The sequence below is a fragment of the Acinonyx jubatus genome, chromosome B3, assembly GCF_027475565.1.
Source record: "Acinonyx jubatus isolate Ajub_Pintada_27869175 chromosome B3, VMU_Ajub_asm_v1.0, whole genome shotgun sequence".
Lineage (NCBI taxonomy): Eukaryota > Metazoa > Chordata > Mammalia > Carnivora > Felidae > Acinonyx > Acinonyx jubatus.
In genome coordinates this window covers 5,431,464-5,450,244 of record NC_069386.1, presented here as the reverse complement: position 1 = coordinate 5,450,244, position 18,781 = coordinate 5,431,464, and the positions used below count along the sequence as shown (strand labels likewise).

The 18,781-nt window shown below is 51.8% G+C and overlaps 1 protein-coding gene across 4 annotated transcripts; it reads left to right on the top strand.

Moving 5' to 3' along the window:
• Positions 1 to 286: 286 nt before the first annotated feature.
• On the top strand, positions 287 to 17,768 carry VPS33B (VPS33B late endosome and lysosome associated). Of its 4 annotated transcripts, XM_027068104.2 has the most exons (24): positions 287 to 812; positions 941 to 1,183; positions 2,498 to 2,578; positions 2,939 to 3,000; positions 4,097 to 4,146; positions 4,581 to 4,648; positions 8,930 to 8,975; positions 9,986 to 10,080; positions 10,361 to 10,465; positions 10,873 to 10,969; positions 11,191 to 11,268; positions 11,477 to 11,550; positions 11,829 to 11,915; positions 12,105 to 12,195; positions 12,584 to 12,658; positions 12,933 to 12,997; positions 13,120 to 13,174; positions 14,414 to 14,460; positions 15,004 to 15,136; positions 15,731 to 15,804; positions 16,543 to 16,644; positions 16,832 to 16,907; positions 17,002 to 17,118; positions 17,393 to 17,768. In XM_027068104.2, the coding sequence occupies exons 2-24, from the start codon at positions 1,088 to 1,090 to the stop codon at positions 17,470 to 17,472; spliced, it is 1,854 nt and encodes a 617-aa protein (XP_026923905.1). In that variant the 5' UTR covers positions 287 to 812; positions 941 to 1,087; the 3' UTR covers positions 17,473 to 17,768. The 4 variants fall into 4 exon arrangements, with proteins under 4 accessions (XP_026923905.1, XP_053079509.1, XP_026923908.1 ...); XM_053223534.1 differs by having other exon boundaries at positions 287 to 1,183; XM_027068107.2 differs by lacking the exon at positions 287 to 812 and having other exon boundaries at positions 827 to 1,183; positions 2,424 to 2,578.
• The last annotated feature ends 1,013 nt before the right edge of the window (positions 17,769 to 18,781 follow it).

Sequence of the window (18,781 nt, the reverse complement as noted above, 5' to 3'; positions counted from 1 at the left end):
TTCAAAACAAAACAAAACAAAAAAACTAGGCGGATATGGATGATTACTATCACCCCTGAAAATTCCCTAATTTCTCTTCCCAGGCAATTCTTACCCCAAAGCCAATCACTTTTCTGAAAAATTTTCCACCACTGATTATGTTCTCCTGTTCTAGAACTGTATATTAATGGCATCATACAGATGCCACCCTGTATCTGGGTTCTTTCATTTATTCCGTTATTTTTATTGCATGAATATGCCACAGCTTATTCGTTTTCCCAAGAAGGATATTTATCCAAACTCCGGTAGCCAAAGGTCACAGGGGGCGGGACTTAGCTTCCATTGGATCCTAACGCGTTCCCCTTCTTTTCTCTGCCGCATCCCATCTCTCCGCGTCTTGCCTCCTGCAGTTGGGAAGCCACAGCGCTCCCAGTTGGCAGCCAAGTTTGTGGAATAGATTTGACTGACAGTCAAGATCCCCAGAGATCAGTGCACTCCGGACTCCGAGTCGGCCTCGCCCATTTTACGAAGTTCTCAAAATCTAGCAAGTGTCCAACCCTCGCTTGTGCGAACTGGGAGAATTGGGTGTGCCCTTAAAAATTAGTTTAAGATGTCGTCCTTTTATGACAGGAACCCTCCCCTCTGGCCAGGTATGAGACTGGAACGTTGGCCCGTTGCTCCCGCGTTTTCAACTGTCCCTTCCAGGACGCCGTCCCCTTCCCGATACGCTAAGCGCTGGTCGAGCGCACGGGACTTCCGGGAGGTCTAGGAAGTCGCTTCGCTCTCTGGCAGGAGGCGGCGTTCTTCCCGCACGCCGCGAAAGAAACCTGCGGGTGTAGACCGGAATCCTGGGACGGGGGGAGTGGACCGGGGAGGGGCGGGTCGGTCCCGGAGCTGCTGATCTGGACGAGTGTCCTCCGACGCTGCGGCTGTCTGACCGACAGGTGGCCATTCATTCCAGTGCAGGAGCGAGAGCCCCTTCGGGGGGCTCTTTCGAAAGGTGCCCAAGCCCGAAGGAGCGCTGCCCTGCGCTTAGCCTGGGCTGCTGCCGACTTTCTCCGAGCGGAGGGCGTCCCCCTTCCACGCTGCGGCTCCGGTTTTCGCTGCCATGGCTTTTCCCCATCGCCTGGACGCCCCAGAGCTACCTGACTTCTCCATGCTCAAGAGACTGGCCCGAGACCAGCTCATCTATCTGCTGGAGCAGGTCAGTGCCCGCCACGCCTGGGGCCTTTTCCGCATCAACAGTTTAGCGCTCGCTGCGCGCGTTGTTCTTTCTTGCGGAGTCCCCTTGGTCTGGGTCCAGGCCCTTGGTATTGTCCTTGGAGTTTCTATAGCAGGTCCAAAAAATGAAGCATTTAGGGAGGAAAACCAGAGGGCAGTAAGAGCTGCTTGGGACCTGACGGACAGTTCATGAAAGTCACTCGTTTTTCGTAGAGGCAAGGGAGACCAGTCGTGCCCCGCATCACCGGGGATGCAGAGATGGTTAAGACATCTTTGTCGTTAGGGATTTACTCTAGTAGGAGCCCTGTGAAGCGCAAATTAACCACATAGGTGATATCACGTGGTAAACGGGTGACAGCTAGAGTGTCAGAAGCATTCAGAACAAGCAGCCATTTCTAGTTGGAGTGGTCGGGAGTTTCAAGGATTCTAGCATTGTGAGGAATAAGCATATTCTCCTTGGAAATGGAGGACCGTGTTCCAGGCAGATAGACTGGTTGGTAGGAGCAAAGTTGAGGAATCAGGGAAGGACAAGGCATTTACAGGGAAGAGAGCAATCAGAAATTATGCAGTAGGCTTTAGGACCCACTGAAGATTTTCTTTCCCCGCTTAACTGCGTGAAGCAATGCTTGAAGATGGCTCATAGCCATGTGTGGCGTGGGGTACATGGGCAACAAGAGAAACGCTAGCTGGGAGACCATTGATGAGGCAAAATTAGTGACAGTGGGAATGAAGGGAAGTGATGGATTTTCAGTCGGGGCGGAAGAAGACTCAAAGATCTACTGATTGTTCGTGAAGGTGGAGAGAGAAGCAAAGCTGAGCTTGAGATTTTTATCTTGTCTTACTTGGAAAATAATGTTGTTGCTATAGTGGTAATGGGTTATATGCTTATTTATTTGTTTAATGTCCATGTTCCCCACTAGATTAGAAGGTCCTTGAGGACATCTGTTTTGTTCAACACTGTCTCCAATGAGTCCGTAGTGAAGAATCAAGCAATGGCATGTGCTTAATAAATGTATATATATTTATATATATATATGTGTTGAGTGACAGGCCTTAACCTTGGAAAGAAGGTGAAATAATTTTCTACTGGTACAGGAAATGAGAAGACAGACGGGGTGAATATATAAAGAAATGTCCAGTGTGGATATAGACAATGAATGAGGTGCTGGAGTAGATGATACGATGCCCCCCACACTCCCAACTCGGTCTGTGCTTTTATTAAGTGGATGGCTGGACAGGCTCTCAGCTGAGGGAGCGTGTGGGACCTGTGAGTGACCCAAGATACTGTGTCCTTCAGCTCCCGGGGAAAAAAGACTTGTTCATTGAGGCAGATCTCATGAGCCCTTTGGATCGTATCGCCAATGTCTCCATCTTGAAGGTACCTGCCCCTCTTCCCAGTGGACTCTGGCCCCTCTTTCCTCATTAAGCAGTTTTGCTTTTGATGAGCAGTACAAATTACCAAAGAGTGACTACCCTACTAGTAAATGCAGAGTAGCTGAATCGGGTGGATGAAGGGGGATCGATGCTATTGTTTGGATTGTTTTTGAATTGTTTGGTCTCGGTTTTTTGTTATTTTTTTCTGTTGCCAGCGTGAGGAAAGTTCGGTGGGATGGTTGTCAGGGAGGCAGTTTGATTCCTAGAAAGTACCACGAACAGGAGCCCTTACTGCAGTCCCCTTTGCGTCATGCTTTGGGTTTCAAGCACTTACATCCTTGGCCTTGTTGGCTTCTCTCTGTAGCAACATGAAGTAGACAAGCTGTACAAGGTGGAGAACAAGCCAGCCGTCAGCTCCAGTGAACAGTGAGTGTCTGGGAGAGTCCGTCCGGGCCCCAGGCTGGAGGAGGGCCCCGCACGTCCGCCCCGGTCCGGCCTTGGCTGGAGCCTGGTGCCATGTTTGCGCTCTGGTTCATCTCCCTTCACCTCTGCCAACTCACGCCTAGGTCGTGCCATGGCCTCGTAACTGGTCTCCCTTTCGGCACTTTCTCCCTCCCTTGTTCTCGTCTCTCTCTAATCCAGTCTGCCGTCGCTAAACCAGACTGATTGATCGTCCAAAAATATTTCCACTACGCTCCTCACAGGAACCTCCAAGGCTCCCCTTACTTACCGAGTGAAGTCCAGATTGACCGTCACAGATTCCAAGGCTGTGTGCAGCGTGGCTCATGCTGCCTTTCCAGCCTCGTCTGTCACTTGTCCCCTCAAGCCTCTACTTGACACACACACGCACACACACACACGCCACCCAGCTATGCCTTTGCCCCCTGCCCCGGGCCACTCCATTCACTGCGTGTAGTTCTCTCCTGCCCTCACTGCTCCTGCGAAAACCACCCAGCCTTCAGAGCCCGGTGCCACCTGCTCCATGAAGCTCTGGGTCGCCCTTCCACTCCTGGGGGCTTTTCTCCTCCTCCGCATTTCCCTGGTGTTTAGTATCTGTCCTGTTCACCTGGCACTCGGTCGCACACAGCCTGTTGTCTGGCCTATGTTTTTATTTTGTTTGTTTTTCTGTCGTAAGTAACATTTATCCTCCTTTAGAGGAAAATACCCCAATTAAAACACGATCTCGTATACTTTCTTGTTTTATTTTTAACACTTGATTATTAATATACTCCATACATACGTGCATCTCATTTTGCCCAGTAGATTGTAAATTATGGGAGAGCAGGAGCCCCTGGTGCCCCCCACCCCCACCCCGAGTGCCGGTGTAGCTGTTGTACGGAAGGGAGTCTTCTGTAGGCCAGGGGAGCCTGGCCAAGCTTTGGCTCGGCTGAGAACGGTAGGCCCGGCAAGACGAGCAGATGGTGAGAGAGTTCACGTTTCAGTTTCTCCCAAGCTGCCATCACCGCCTCCATGACTTTCCTTCACTGCGGCTTTCTGGTTCTTTTCCCTTTCTCTCCCGCAGGTTGTGCTTCTTGGTCAGACCGCGGATCAAGAACATGCGATATGTTGCCAGTGAGTATGCCATGGTGCTGCGTGTAACTAAGACCTGGGAAGGAGTGGCCAAGATTAAGGGCTTGGGCCGTGAGGACCTTTTAAAAGAAAAGATAGTTCGAGGGGCTCCTGGGTGGCGCATTCGGTTAAGCGTCTGTTTAGCTCAGGTGGTGATCATGTGTTCCATGGGTTCGAGCCCCATGTCAGGCTTTGGGCTGACAGTGGGCTTTGGCCTGCTTGGGATTCTCTCTCCCTCTCTCTCTTTTTGCCCCTCCCCCACTTGCTCTGTCTCTCTCTCTGTCTCTGTCTAAATAAATAAGCTTTAAAAAAAAACCCACTTTAAAAAGAAAAGATGTTTCGAGTTGGCCATATCACTTGTAGAGGATATCCGCTTCCTTGCTTCTAGTCTAACAAATGGCCCATGGCTTTCTGGATTGCGTTCCTTATGTCTGTAGGTCTTGTCAATGCTGACAAGTTGGCTGGCCGAACTCGGAAATACAAAGTGATCTTCAGCCCTCAGAAGGTGAGTCTGGGTGCTGGTGGGAATAGGAGAAGGTAGATCAAGATGGAAGGCTGGGAAGGGGCCGGGGCCCAACAGCCGTATCTCCTGCGAAGCAAACTATGTGACTGAACAAAATACCCGTCCTGGTCTTGTCATTGACATGGTCCTTACCGTTTAGCGGAGGGTCTGTCATCAAACTGCCCCAGTTAAGGACTGTGGAATTGTGAGAGGTGGCCTCTACGTAGACTTCTTGTGAAGTAGAACCTGCTGTGTATCCCTTCTCACACAAATTTCTGTACTGTAAGGTGCACTGTATTATGGTTTCAGTGACTTTCTTTTTCTATCCCTTTAATAATAAATACAATAAATCATTACCCCCCCCCCCCCATGCGCCCCCCGTCATGCTCATCCAAGGCATGTGGCCAGCTGCCTCCGGGTTACTAGAACTATACCGATATACTTTGGAAAAGCCTTTTCTTACACGAGAAAGGAACCTTAGAGACCATTGAACTCCACCCCAGCTTTGAGCAGCAGAGGGAAGTAAGGCCCACGGTCCCACAGGAGTTAGCACGACCAGGCTAGGTCTCTTCCATCCTTTTTAGCTCAGTACTTGTAGTGTTTGGTGACCTGCCGTGGCTCCTCCGTTTCCTGAGTCCATCCAACTCCGCTCTCACCGCCACGTCAGCAAGGTGCATCACGGGTACATCCTCTGTCTTACTGACGAGAAGGAATGATGTACCAGGTCTTTGCACTGCCTGCCCTAGGCCTATAAAGCTGTACCAAATAGTGCATGTCGCATGTAGAGCAGATGGAAATTAAGGTTGAAAGGACAGGGGTTTATTCTTTTTCAATTTTCCCCAAAAAACTAGAGAAAATGGAAGCGGTAGCTAAGACTAATAAAGCCAAAGTGGCTGTGAATCCTTGCTTAGCTCTGATTAACTGTGTGATCTTGGATGGGGTTCCTCAGTGCTCTGTGTCCCAGTTTTCTCATCTATGAGATGGAGTTGATAGTAATACTTACCTCTCTTTTTTATAACAGGGCTGAGCATTTTCACTTTTTGTTATTTTAATTTCGGTATAGTTAACATACAGCGTAATTAGTTTTAGGTGTGTAAGGCAGTGAGTCACCAGTTCCATACATCACCCTGTGCTCATCGCAAGCACCCTCCTTACTCCCCATCACCTGTTTCCCCCGTCTCCCCACGCACCTCCATCTGATGACCGTCAGCGTGTTGTCTGCAGTTAAGAGTGTTTCTCGGTTCATGTCTGTCTCTCTTTTGTTTTCCCTTTGCTCATTCGTTCGTTAAATTCCAGAAGTGACGGGCGCCTGGGTGGCTCAGTCGGGTAAGCGTCCGACTCTTGATTTCAGCTCAGGTCTTGATCCCCTGGTTGTGAGATTGAGCCCCACATCGGGCTCTGGACTGACAGTGTGGAGCCTGCTTGGGATTCTCTCTCTCTGTCTCTGTTTGCCCCATCCTGCATGCTCTCTCTCTCTCTCAAAAATAAATAAATAAACATAAAAAATTCCACATATGATTGAAATCATATGGTATTTGTCTTTCTTTGACCGACTTATTTCTCTTAGCGTTATACTTTTTAGATCCATCCGTGTCGTTGCAAATGGCAAGTAGTTACCTCACTTGATTTAAATGGCTTTCAACTTTTGTTGTGAAATCACAGGCTTATATTGTTTTCTTATGTGAAAGGAAGAAGAAGAAAGAGTCAATGATCTTCCACTGAAGATCATTTGCAAATTTGTAGAAGAGTCTTAACGGCTGTTTATTGTGTTTAGAAATACAGATATTTCAAGTATGACATCATTACCAGGGCAAGAAATTATTGACTATGATAACTGTTCGGAGTTACAGGTTACTTTTTAATGTTATTAAAGGAGCTGTGGCAGTAAATTCCAGTTTTTGGAGTCTTACAAAACCCCTTTTTTCAAAGTGTACTTCCAAGGACAGATTTGTTTAAATGGGATAGAACAAGTTGGTAATAGTTTCAAATAATCCTACAAGCCTCCCTCTTACACAGGAAAACAAAATTGGTATTTCAGTGAATCTTCTCCATCTCACATCCTAACTAATCAGATTCTTTGACCGAATTTTCTGTCACTGAACCACCTCTTTCTCAGTAGCCATAGCAAAGAGGTTATCTCTCTCTCTTCCCGAGACTCCTCTTCTTAATTATGAAGATTGGCAGTTGTCGATCTGGGCTCTGGAACTCTCAGCCCTAAAAGTAGGCCTACAGTTTCAGTTTTACTGACAGAAATGAGTGAGGGATGGGGCACCTGGCTGTCTCAGTCCATAGAGCAAATGACTCTTGATCTCGGGGTTGTGAGTTCAAGCCCCACATTGGGTGTAGAGCCTCCTTTATTTTTTATTTTTCTTAAAAATTTTTTTCTAATGTTTATTTTTGAGAGAGAGAGAGGGCGAGAATGGGGGAGGGGCAGAGAGAAAAGGAGACACAGAATCCAAAGTAGGCTCCAAGCTCTGAGCTATCAGCACAGGGCCCCACGCGGGGCTCAAACTCAGTAACTGCTTCAAGATCATGACTTGAGCCGAAGTCAGTCGTTTAACCAACTGAGCCACCCAGGTGCCCCAGAGCCTACTTTAAAAAAAAAAAGAAAAGAAAGAAAGGGACACCTGGGTGGCTCCGTCGGTTAGGCATCCAATTCTTGGTTTCGGCTCAGGTCATGGTCTTGCAGTAAGTGAGTTCGAGCCCCACGTCGGGCTCTGCACTGACGTTGTGCAGCCTGCTTGGGACTCTCTCTTCTCTCTCTGTCCCTCCCCTGCTCTCTCTCAAAATAAATAAGCATTTTTTTTAAAAAGAAAAAGAAATAAGTGAGGGATGAATAGGATTTTTCTGTGTAAAGTAAAATAAGGAACACGTAGCATTAATTTTCCACATCTTGTAGAGTCAGTCTAGGATTGTGAGAGGTAATCCTTATAAAACGCTAAGGACAATGCCTAGCACGTGTAAAATGCTTAATGTACATTGGTACCATCGTCTGTATCAGATAATATGCTTCACTGTTCTCCTCATTGCCTCTAATTATTTTGCCTTCTTCCCACTGGTCTCAAAGGAGGAAGTGACTCTGGCCTCTTCCCCTCCCTGATCAGCTGGTTCACCTGTGTTCTTAGCCCTACATCCATGCTCCTTCTCTACCCTCTTGCTTTGTTAGGTAGACCTTTCTCTTCTGTCTTCAACCATGTCTGCCACTTTTTCTTTTTTTTTTTCTCTACTTTTTTTTAGTGTTTATTTATTTTTGAGAGAGAGACAAAGTGCAAGCAGGGGAGGGGCAGAGAGAGAGGGAGACACAGAATCTGAAGCCGGCTCCAGGCTCCGAGCTGTCAGCACAGGGCCCGACGTGGGGCTCGAACCCACGGACCGCCAGATCACGACCTTAGCCGAAGTCGGACGCTTCACCGACTGAGCCCCCCAGGCGCCCCCGTGTCTGTGCCTTCTAGATGATCCTCCCTGCTTCGTGTCTTCTCCCTGTCGGGGGCTCTGCCTCCTGTTGTGTCCACACTTCTGTGAAGAGGTCTTGCCGCCGCTGCTCCCACACCCTCACGCCCACCTCGGTCTTTAAGCCGAGTCCTCCCAGGGCTCTGTTGTCAAATCCAGCGAGGCCTGGTTCACGTGCGTCCTAATGTCTCCAGCACTGACACTGTTGCCCATTCTTCCTGAGACTCTGGCCGTCCTGCCTTTAGAGGCGCTGCGTCCCCTGCTCCCCCCCCCCCCATGCCATCCTTGTCTTCTCTCCAGGTCTCGCACGGTGCGCCCTTTTAATTTCGGTGTTCCCTAGAATCCTCCCTGTAGCTCTCGTGCCCCTCCCTGTTCTCTTCTCTCGCACACACCACTTACTTTAAACACCCTGTGCCGTTGACTCCCGGGCTGGATCCCCAGACCCCTCTCAGTGACTCCAGGGGTCCCCTGGACATGCGCTGACCAGCCTCTCCATGCCACCACCCCTTTCCTCCGAGGCGCGGTCGTGCCCTCCCTCGCACGTCTGTCTTTGGGACTCACCCTTCGGTGACAGCTGAAATACCTTCTCCTTTGTGCAGTTTTCCAGTTTCTCGGGGAGAGAGGAGCACTGGACTGAATACATAAATAAAGGGGATGAGAGGGAAACAAAGCCCTGGGCTAGACGGTCCCAGTGGTCCTCCCTGGCCGTCCGAGTCCACGTTCCCTTGTGGGTGCTAGGTTCAGTAGGTATTGTCCTCAGCAGTGACAGTGGAGCTCCAGAGACGGAAGCACAGAGAAGGCGGCGGTCACCAGCCACTCCCTCTTGTCTTTCAGTTTCACGCGTGTGAGATGGTGCTGGAGGAAGAGGGAGTCTATGGAGGTGAGAGAAGGCCACTGTGAGTGGAAACGGGGAGCACGAAGAAGGGAATGATCGCTGGCTCCCTGTGTCTGCCTGTGGGCCTGGGAGGAGGGGAGGCTCCTGACGAGGGGGGGCCGGAGAGGGCCCTAAAGGGAGGGCCGAAGGGGATGCCAGGTGCCGCCATTCCTACCTTCCGAGACCCCTTCCCACAGGGAGAGCGCGCCCTCCATTCTGCTTGCCTCTGCATCCGGCACAGTGCTCCCAGTGCTCCTGGCTGGAACTCCGAACTCCGCCTGTGCCGGGACCCGGGGGCCTCCTTGGCCTCCTGTGTTTGCTCCCTCCCTCCCCCCTCCCCCTCACCGTGTGCTGCTCCCTCCTTTCCTCCTGCCTTGGGCACTTCACACATGCTGTTCCCGTTGCCTAGAATATTCTCCACCCTCAGCTTTTTTTTTTTCCATACCCAAATTTTACTCAAATTCTAAGCTTAAATGTCGCTTGTCTTTCCTCTGCCCCGGCACCCCTATACTCTTCCATGCTCCCTATAGTTGAGGTTCGATCCCTGAACGTTTGTGCTCCTGGATTCCTCTTCTAGCTCCGTGGGGCACAGCCGTGATGAGATGTGTCTGGTGCGTTTCCACTAGATTGAGGTTCTCTCGCGGAAGATGGGGAGCGTGTCCATTCCGTTCACCACAGTACCCCCAGTGCCCCAGTGCCTGCGCCTGTGTGGCTTCCTGTCAGTGTTTGTCCACTAGGGAATGAGGTTTCCTCAGCACTTTTGTCGGCGCCCTCACGCACACACACCCCTTACCACGTGGTGTGGCTGTGGTGTACGGGTCTCCTTTTGTTAGCAGACCGTGAACTCCTTCAGGGCACAGACTCTGTCTTAAACTTATCTTTGGGTGTCCCGTGCTTCGTGTCATGCTGGGCATGTGGCAGGTGCTCCGATATTTCGGCATGACTGTGGGGACCGACCTTCTCAGCGTGGAGCCCCGTGCCTTCGGCAGGGAGACTCACACCATCTGTACCCGCAGATGTGAGCTGTGACGAATGGGCCTTTTCTTTGCTACCTCTTGATGTGGATCTGTTGAGCATGGAGCTCCCAGAATTTTTCAGGGACTACTTCCTGGTAAGTGCAGGGTCCTTGGGTCTTGGCATTGACAGGTGGGGACAAACATGGAGTCCAGTGGGCTACAGTTGGGCCGGAAATACTGATGGAACCTTCCCCTAACTCGAGATACTGGTTTCTAGATCAAATGCTACTGGTTGATGTCCGCAGGCCTTGCTCTGGGGCCAATCAGAATGAAAGCTTTCAAGCAGTCCCCACACCCTGCCTTCCTGCCCTAGCCCCTCTCCAGATGGGTCTGCTGGCTTGGCCCATATCTTTGTGGCCCATATGGCCCCTGCAGGAGGGAGATCAGCGTTGGATCAACACCGTGGCGCAGGCCTTACACCTCCTCAGCACTCTGTATGGACCCTTCCCTAACTGCTACGGAATTGGCAGATGTGCCAAGGTGGGCACTGGCAGCAATCTTGTCCCGATAGCCCCCATTCCACCCGTTCTCTACCCACCAAGGACTGCCCATGGGCATGTGTGATAAGAGGTATATTCTTTAGCTTGCTTTTCTTGTTCTGGAATAGGTCCTCAGAGAGGAGGACTTGTGTGGCTAACAGAAAGGCCAGGGCCAGGGCCTCAGGGGTAACACTCCTACATGTCTTCTTTGGGGCCAAGGACACGCCTCTATGGGCATGGGGAGGGGTAAGGGGTGGGAACAGGTGCAGGTGCAGGAGTTCATATTGTTAACAATTAGTTTCCCTCCTGGGGTCAAATAGAGGTGTCATGTGGAAAAGAGGGCTTCAGTAGGTGCGGGCTGTCACAGGGACCTGGACACAAGACTGGGAATTTCCTGGTCCCTGGCAGATGTCGTATGAATTGTGGAGGACACTGGAAGAGGAGGAGGATGGCGAAACCAAGGGCCGAAGGCCAGAAATTGGACACATCTTCCTACTGGACAGAGGTACGTTATACTCAGCACTCCCGTTGTCTTTGGACCCTCGGAGACGTGAGGATATGGCGAACGTGGCGGCCCAGATGGGATCCTCAGGTTGGGGCTGTGAATGCCATCGTTGATGGGGAGCGTGGCGCTTGGGCCCTCTGGAGGCACGGGAGCTGACGCGGAGTGAACTGGGTAGACGTATAGGTCCGGGAGGACCCTCATGAGTGGGGATCTCATTTCAGACGTGGACTTTGTGACGGCACTTTGCTCCCAGGTGGTTTACGAGGGCCTGGTGGATGACACGTTCCGCATCAAGTGTGGTGAGCGGCGTCCCGGCAAGATGGAGGTGGTGCTCGGCGGCCGGGGCCCCTTGCGTGGGGCAGGGCTGGTGGGAGAGCCCCAGACTCAGAGCCGACTGCTAGCTTCCAGATAGTTCAGGGACTTTTAATGGCAGTTCAGGAAAGGGTAGGAGAAAGAAAGCCTCAGCCTCAGCGGAGGTCCTCATAGCTGCTCCCTCTGCTCTCAAAGGGAGTGTCGATTTTGGCCCAGAAGTCACATCCTCTGACAGGAGCTTAAAGGTGCTACTCAATGCCGAGGACAAGGTGAGGGGATGGGTGCTGGCTGTGGGCTTGCCCGGGGCGTGGGCCCCGGCTCTGGGAGGGGAGGCTGAGCCTGTGGGAGATGGATTCCCCACCGGGAGCGAGCACACCCCGAGCGCGGAGCTGATATTTGACACACACTTAGAAGATCAGCTCAGCTTTCTCCGTGATTTTGCTAGAACAGCTGGGCGCTGCTCTCGTGCGCTCATCACACTGCTCAGGGAGGAGGCGCTGGTTAGGTGTCTCTCTGGTAAGTCGTTGCCGTCTTGTTCCCCTTGCAGGTGTTTAATGAGATTCGTAATGAACACTTCTCCAACGTCTTTGGGTTTTTGAGCCAGAAGGCCCGGAACTTACAGGCTCAGTATGACGTGAGGCTCTAGGCCGGGGTCCTCTGTTCTGTTTCCCCAGTGGCTTCCCAAGGCTGCTGCCCTTCGGCTCCCTTCTGATACAACGACAGCCCCCTGTCTTTTCTCTTGCATCAGGGGGATCCGGGGGAGAGGGGTGGCTGCTCATGTCTGAGGGCCGGGAGAGGCTGACGTTAGGGGATCTTCCGCCAGCGCCGGAGAGGCATGGACATCAAGCAGATGAAGAACTTCGTGTCCCAGGAGCTCAAGGGACTGAAACAGGAGCACCGCCTGCTGAGCGTCCGTAGGTTTCATGAGGGGAGGGCGAAGGGATGCCTCAGAGATCTCTCCCAAGAGAGGAGCTCTCTGTTCACCCAGCACACAGTGATCTTGCTTGGTCTGACATGGGAAGAGGGGCTTCTGCATTTTGCCTTAAGAAGTTTTGTTTGTTTGTTTGTTCGTTTGTTTTGTATACTTCTATAGGTTTAACGGCAGTAACGATTACAACGTTAGATAATTTTATTACATAGTTGAAGCGCCAGGTATCATTCTAACTAATTTATACGCACTCTCTCACGTAATCACATAACTGTCTCCAACATGGCCAGTAAGAAGTTTTTATTCTTCTGGACATAAAGGCACATCGTTTTAGAACCAGGAGTACGTCAGCTCGCTTTTTGTCCTATCTGTAGATATCGGGGCCTGTGAATCCATCATGAAGAAGAAGACCAAACAGGACTTCCAGGAGCTCATCAAGACCGAGCACGGTAGCTGCGGTGGTCCTGCTGGGCTCCTGCCCCTGCTAAGGCTTCCCTTGCTCCCAGCCCCGTCCCACCCGGCAGAGATGCCTTCTGGCTCCTTTCGGCTGATGCTGGCTGTGGGGAGTGCTGCTCCCTGCTAGAAGTCCTGGGGGTCCTTAACCCACCCCAAGGATGGAGAAAGATGGGGAGATAGACACCTGTTAGCACAGGTGGCAACCCCCCCCAACTACCTCCCCCCCGCCCCCGGCCCCGTAACAGGCTCCCCTGTGTTTACTCACAGCGCTGCTGGAGGGCTTCAACATCCGGGAGAGCACCAGCTACATTGAAGAACACATAGACCGGCAGGTGAGCAGGTGGCCGGGGTTCCGGGAACGGTGTTTCGCGGTGGGGTTGGCCTCCAGCGGGAGGAAGGGAGAGAACGTATGTCCTGAAACTTGAACTGTCTTTGACTCTTTCTTCCCATGTAGGTGTCGCCTATAGAGAGCCTTCGCCTCATGTGCCTTTTGTCCATCACTGAGAATGGTGAGCCCCTGGAACCGAAGACGCCAGATTGCAAAACTGTACCTTAGGGATGGCAGAAATCATTTTGAAGGACGGAGACGAACGTCCTAGCAGACAGAACGTTTCCCAGTAACTTGGATTCTTTCCCCTGTAAAATAAAGCAGTTTTTGTTCCGAGTGAGACACCCCAGGTCCTAATTTATCATCCCGACCCTAAGCAGGACCACAGCCAAGCCCCCAGAATAGTCCCCGTCACATCGTAGGACCGCAGAGGCTTAGCGCAGAGTGGCATTTATTCCATCTGGCCTCCTGCCTTCAACGAGGTTTCCTAATGAAGATACAGTCCAGGAAAAGGGGACAGCCTTTTGGAATTGCACAAACATTTCCAAAAGCTCAGATCCTGCGACCTTTTGTGGCAGACCTTTTAACCTGCTTATGTAGCCTTTTCACCTGCTTTTTTTTTCAGCGGGAAGTATAGTTGGCACACGATGTCACGTTAGTTTCAGGTGTGTGGCACTGTGCGCGTGACGCTGGGCTCCCCACCAGGGCAGCTACCGCCTGTCACCGCACAGCGCTGTTACAGTGCCATTGACTATTCCCCGTGCTGTGCCATTCTTCCCCGTGACTTACTCATCCGCGGCCGGAGGCACCTTCCACTCCCTTCACCCTTTACGGCAACTCGTGTGTACGGCGGAAGCCGTCCAGGTGGGGACTAGTCTTCAAGGCTGCTTTCCGCCCCGAGGAGTGGTCGGCTTATTCTACATCTCCTTTGACTATCAGAGTCGCAAGCCCATTCTCCCTACCTCCCTGGAGGAAAGCATGGCAGGCTGCACTTTTGGACTTCATCTGAACATCTGTCCTATTCCTCGGTAGCGGTAAAGTGATTCGCAGTAGCGCTGGCCCAACGGCAGGAAGAAACGCGCAGGAGCCCCCTCCCTCCTGCCGCATCCCTCCGCCACTCCCGCTGGGAGCAGCCCGCCTCCCCGCGTCCCTCCCTCTGCGCCCTGGCGGCCCAGGCAGGACTCTGCCTTGGAACTCTCAGATCCAGGCTCTGTCTCTCACTGAGCAAGCTTAAATTTAAGAGTCAGTTTAGAATCGACTGGATAGGATGCAAGGTTAACATTTACCGATTCCTTTCCTCCTGATTAAGGGTTTTTTTGGCAGCAAGAGGATGGTTGGGTGGGTGGGTGGGTGGTCTGACTGTAGATTTTAGGACACTTCAGCTGGTGTTTGCAGGAGCCTGTCTCCTCTTCCTTACCAGGTTTGATTCCCAAGGATTACCGATCTCTGAAAACACAGTATCTGCAGGTAAGGCCAGGAGAATGCACTCGGGGGAGCTTGGTGGAGGGAGGTCATGGGACGTTCCTAAAAGACACAGAAGAAATGGCCCCTTTGCTGTCTGTGTCCCCATTTTGTTCCCCGTCTGCCTCCCTCTTAGAGCGTCTCAGGACGGTCACCTTTCAGCACGTGGAGACCCTCCCACGCCCTTGTCTCTCCCACTCTCGGTTCTCTTGGTGGATGGCCAGTGCTGGGAGAACTGGAGCCATAGAGCTGAGTTCTCACCCCTGGGACTCTCCCTCACTTCAGCGCCTTGGAAGGCGTTGATACAGCTTTCCTTCTAGGTCTTTCTCCAGTCTTACCTCATCTGTGAAGCCCTTCCCACCACCCTTACATCAGTGGCCTTCTCTGTTCTCTCTCAGTTCCGTGCTTTTTTTTTTTCTTTTTTGTTTGCTGTTTGGTTATTTCTTCAGGGCACAGACTACATGACCCTTCTGTCCCTCACCTCCATATCACCCAACGTGATACGGTGTGGCGGGCGCGCAGTAAGGGGCTGAATTGCATTTTCTTCAGAGCTATGGCCCCGAGCACCTGCTAACCTTCTCCAATCTGCGGCGAGCGGGGCTCCTGACGGAGCAGGCCCCTGGGGACACCCTCACGGCCGTGGAGAGTAAAGTGAGCAAGCTGGTGACGGACAAGGCTGCAGGTGAGCACAGGGCACGGGTAGCCCCTTCCTTGGCCCGAGTCCCCTCTTCTCACAACAGGCAGAGCACCCCGGGAGGGAGAGAATGAGCTGGGGAAGGAGAACGGGATTCTTCACTCTCACTGTCATTACCACTGCTTCCGCCGCGAGCAGGTTCCACGTATTGTCCACTTACTGAGTACTAAGACCTTTAGGTAACAGTTTGTCAATCCTCACAAAGTAAGTTCATAATCTCCATTTTATAGATAAGGCAACAGGCTTAGAGAGGTTATGTGACTTGTTCAACATCCCTCAATAAGTCAGATTTGAGCCCAGGTCAGTTTGACTCCAAGGCCCACACACTTAGCCAGTAAGCGAGGTTCACCCTGCGGATTGCGCTTAGTAGATAGTTGGCACCCTGTAGGAGGAGGGAGACCGTGCTGGGGAGAAGGGTGGTGATGTCTTGATCGGGTCTAGGGAATTCTAGGTGAATGGCTTTGAGGAGAGTCTTGAGACGTGAGCGGTCCCGCCGTTTGTCATTTCCTGAGTGCTTTCACCTGTGGCGATGTCATGACCCTGTAGACCTTAAATGAAATCCAGCACAGATTTCCTTCCCAGGGAAGATTACTGATGCCTTCAGTTCTCTGGCCAAGAGGAGCAATTTTCGTGCCATCAGTAAGAAGCTGAATTTGGTACGTAGGATCAGGACAGACGGGGCAGCCGTGGGTCCAGTCCTTTGTGGAGTGCTTTGAATTCACACAAACCTCTCTGTTGTTTTGTTCTTACAAAGATCCTTCTGTTCAGTAGCGTTACAGCATGAGCTTAATTTAATAATGAGACAAGCAAGGCACAGGGCACTGGGGTGGCTCAGTCGGTTAAGCGTCTGACTTCAGCTCAGGTCATGATCTCACAGTTCGTGAGTTCGAGCCCCGTGTCGGGCTGTGTACTGACAGCTCAGAGCCTGGAGCCTGCTTCAGATTCTGTGTCTCCCTCTGTCGCTCTCTGCCCTTCGCCCACTCCCACTCTGTGCGTGTTTCTCTTTATCTCAAAAATAAACATTGAAAAAATTAAAAAGTACCGAGACAAGACACAAAGATTCATTTACTTAATAAACATGTAACAAGCACCCGCCAATGCCAGAGGATAGGCTGAGTGCCACGTCAGTGACAGACCTGTCCCATGTCACCAAGAAATCAGCAAAGGGGCATCTTTCTTTCCAGCCCTTCACAGGGAACGTGGGGAGCTCATTCAAGGGAATCAGTGGATACTGAACAAAAGCTTTAATCTTTGGTTATGGAGTCTTTTTCCTTTTTTTTAATAGGGATTTTGCCGGTTTTCCCTTTAGTTGAAATAAGAACTGTATACTTTTCCCTGACTGCATAAAGGGCTGGAGGGATCACACGCCTCACATAGTCCCCTTTACCCCTTAGATCCCACGTGTGGATGGCGAGTATGACCTGAAAGTGCCGCGGGACATGGCATATGTCTTCAGTGGCGCTTACGTGCCCCTCAGCTGCCGAGTCATTGAGCAGGTGAGGACAGGCGACCCGCTCCCGTTCATACTCCGCGCTCTGCTTTCTCTGGCCGCCTGGCCTGTCCCGACTGTTAGCTGCCCCGGTAACTAACAAGAAAGGCGACGGTCGCCTGCCGCCTCCCTCCTTTCCCAGGCCTGATACTGTCTCGGGCTTGAAAGCGGCGCCTGTGCCCCCTCCCCCCCAGGTGCTGGAGCGGCGGAGCTGGCAGGGTCTGGACGAGGTGCTGAGGCTGCTCAACTGCAGCGAGTTGGCGTTCACAGGTGCGTGGCATTGACCGTGCGGGCGGGGCGGGCGCCGGCAGCGGGTGGGGGCAGGCACCGTGCCACACGCGAGTGTCTGCTCTGATCTTCGCAGACATGACCAAGGAAGACAAGGCTTCCAGCGAGTCCTTGCGCCTCATCTTGGTGGTGTTCCTGGGTGGCTGCACGTTCTCTGAGATCTCAGCCCTCCGCTTCCTGGGCAGAGAGAAAGGTAAGAGGGAGCAGAAGGTGGGATGTGGGGGACAAGGGGCAGTGCTCAGGAAGGCTCCTCGACTGGCCCCGGCACCGCTCGCCAGTCTGGCTGTGGGCCGGATAGCAGGGCGCCCTTTCCACCGAGTGCTGCAAGTCGTCGTGTGCGGGACCGGGGCGCGGATGCGTCTGTGTCTGATCCAGCCGGGACCGTGGACCCGAGGGCTTCACGTGGCTGGTGCTGGGGGCCCGCGACCTGCTCTTAGTCACGGACGCCGGTGCTTTGGACTCCATAGGGTACAGGTTCATTTTTCTGACCACGGCAGTCACAAACAGCGCTCGCCTCATGGAAGCCATGAGTGAAGTGAAAGCCTGACGTTCTCCCTGCCGCTGTCGACGTCTTCCCTGGCCACGTTCCCGAGGGGATGCAGGAATTGATCCCAGCTGCTAATGTAGTGTCCACCAACCACCCTACTCAGAGCTGGGGAGCGCGGAACTTGTGTGGGCTTTAGCAGAAAGTTACTTGAGCAGAGCGTTCACTTCCTGCCCCCAGGAAATTTCTTTTTTGTTGATGAAGTGCAGCTTGTGCTGAAAAGAGGGGGAGGAACAGGTACCTTTTGCTAAATCCTGTTTGAGTATCATTGTAAATAAAACCTCTGCTCTCAGATGTCATGTTTAGTCCTTGCCATGCACTTCTGTCTGCTCAGTGGAGTACAGGGGCGCCTTCCACTGGGGGTTCGTGTGTTCTGTGGCCTGGACTGTGCAGGAGCTCTGGGGCTGGTCTGGTGCTCCCCGAAACTCACTCTGTACCAGAGTTTTCCCAACCCTAAAATGAGGGGGATGGATTAGATAGGTGATCAGTAAGCACCCCTCCAATTCTAAAAATCTATAATTCATTATTTTTTCTTCCTTTTTCCTCCTTCCCTCCTCTCTCCATCTCCCTCCCTCCCTCCCTCCCTTCCTCCCTTCCTTCCTTCCTTCCTTCCTTCCTCTTTCTTTCTTTCTTTCTTTCTTTCTTTCTTTTCTTTCTTTCTTTTTCTTTCTTTCTCACTTTTCTCTCTTACTCTTTCTCCTTCCTTCCTTCCTTCCTTCCTTCCTTCCTTCCTTCCTTCCTTCCTTCCGTAAAACTTCATCCAACGCAGGGCTCAGACTCATGACCCCAAGGTCAAGAGTTGCATGCTCCACCAACTGAGCCAGCTAGGCACTTCTTGTGATTCATTATCCTTTTAGAAAAAATGTGTCCATTACTGTTTTAACCTAAGAAGGCACTTCACTTTTAAGCATTTGTCTTTTATTACAGAATGAAAGCTTATGTCCTGTTAGAGCAGTTTCAGGCATTGGCAAACAGTGCTTCTAAAAAGGTCAGCAGTGCTCTCCAATTGATGATTTTAGTGGCCTTTCTCTCCCTTGATCTTTTTTTTTTTTTTAAGGTTTATTTATTTATTTTGAGAGAGAGAGAGCACACACTTGTGAGCAGGGGAGAGAGAAGGGGAGAGAGAGAATCTCAAGCAGGCTCCCTGCTGTTAGTGCAGAGCCCGATGCGGGGCTTGATCTCATGTTGAGATCATGACCTGAACCGAAATCAAGAGTCAGGCACTTAACCGACTGAGCCAGCCAGGCTCGGCATTTAAAAATTGTGAGCTGTAACCACATCTGTGAGCCTCTCTTCGGTCCTCCTCTAACTT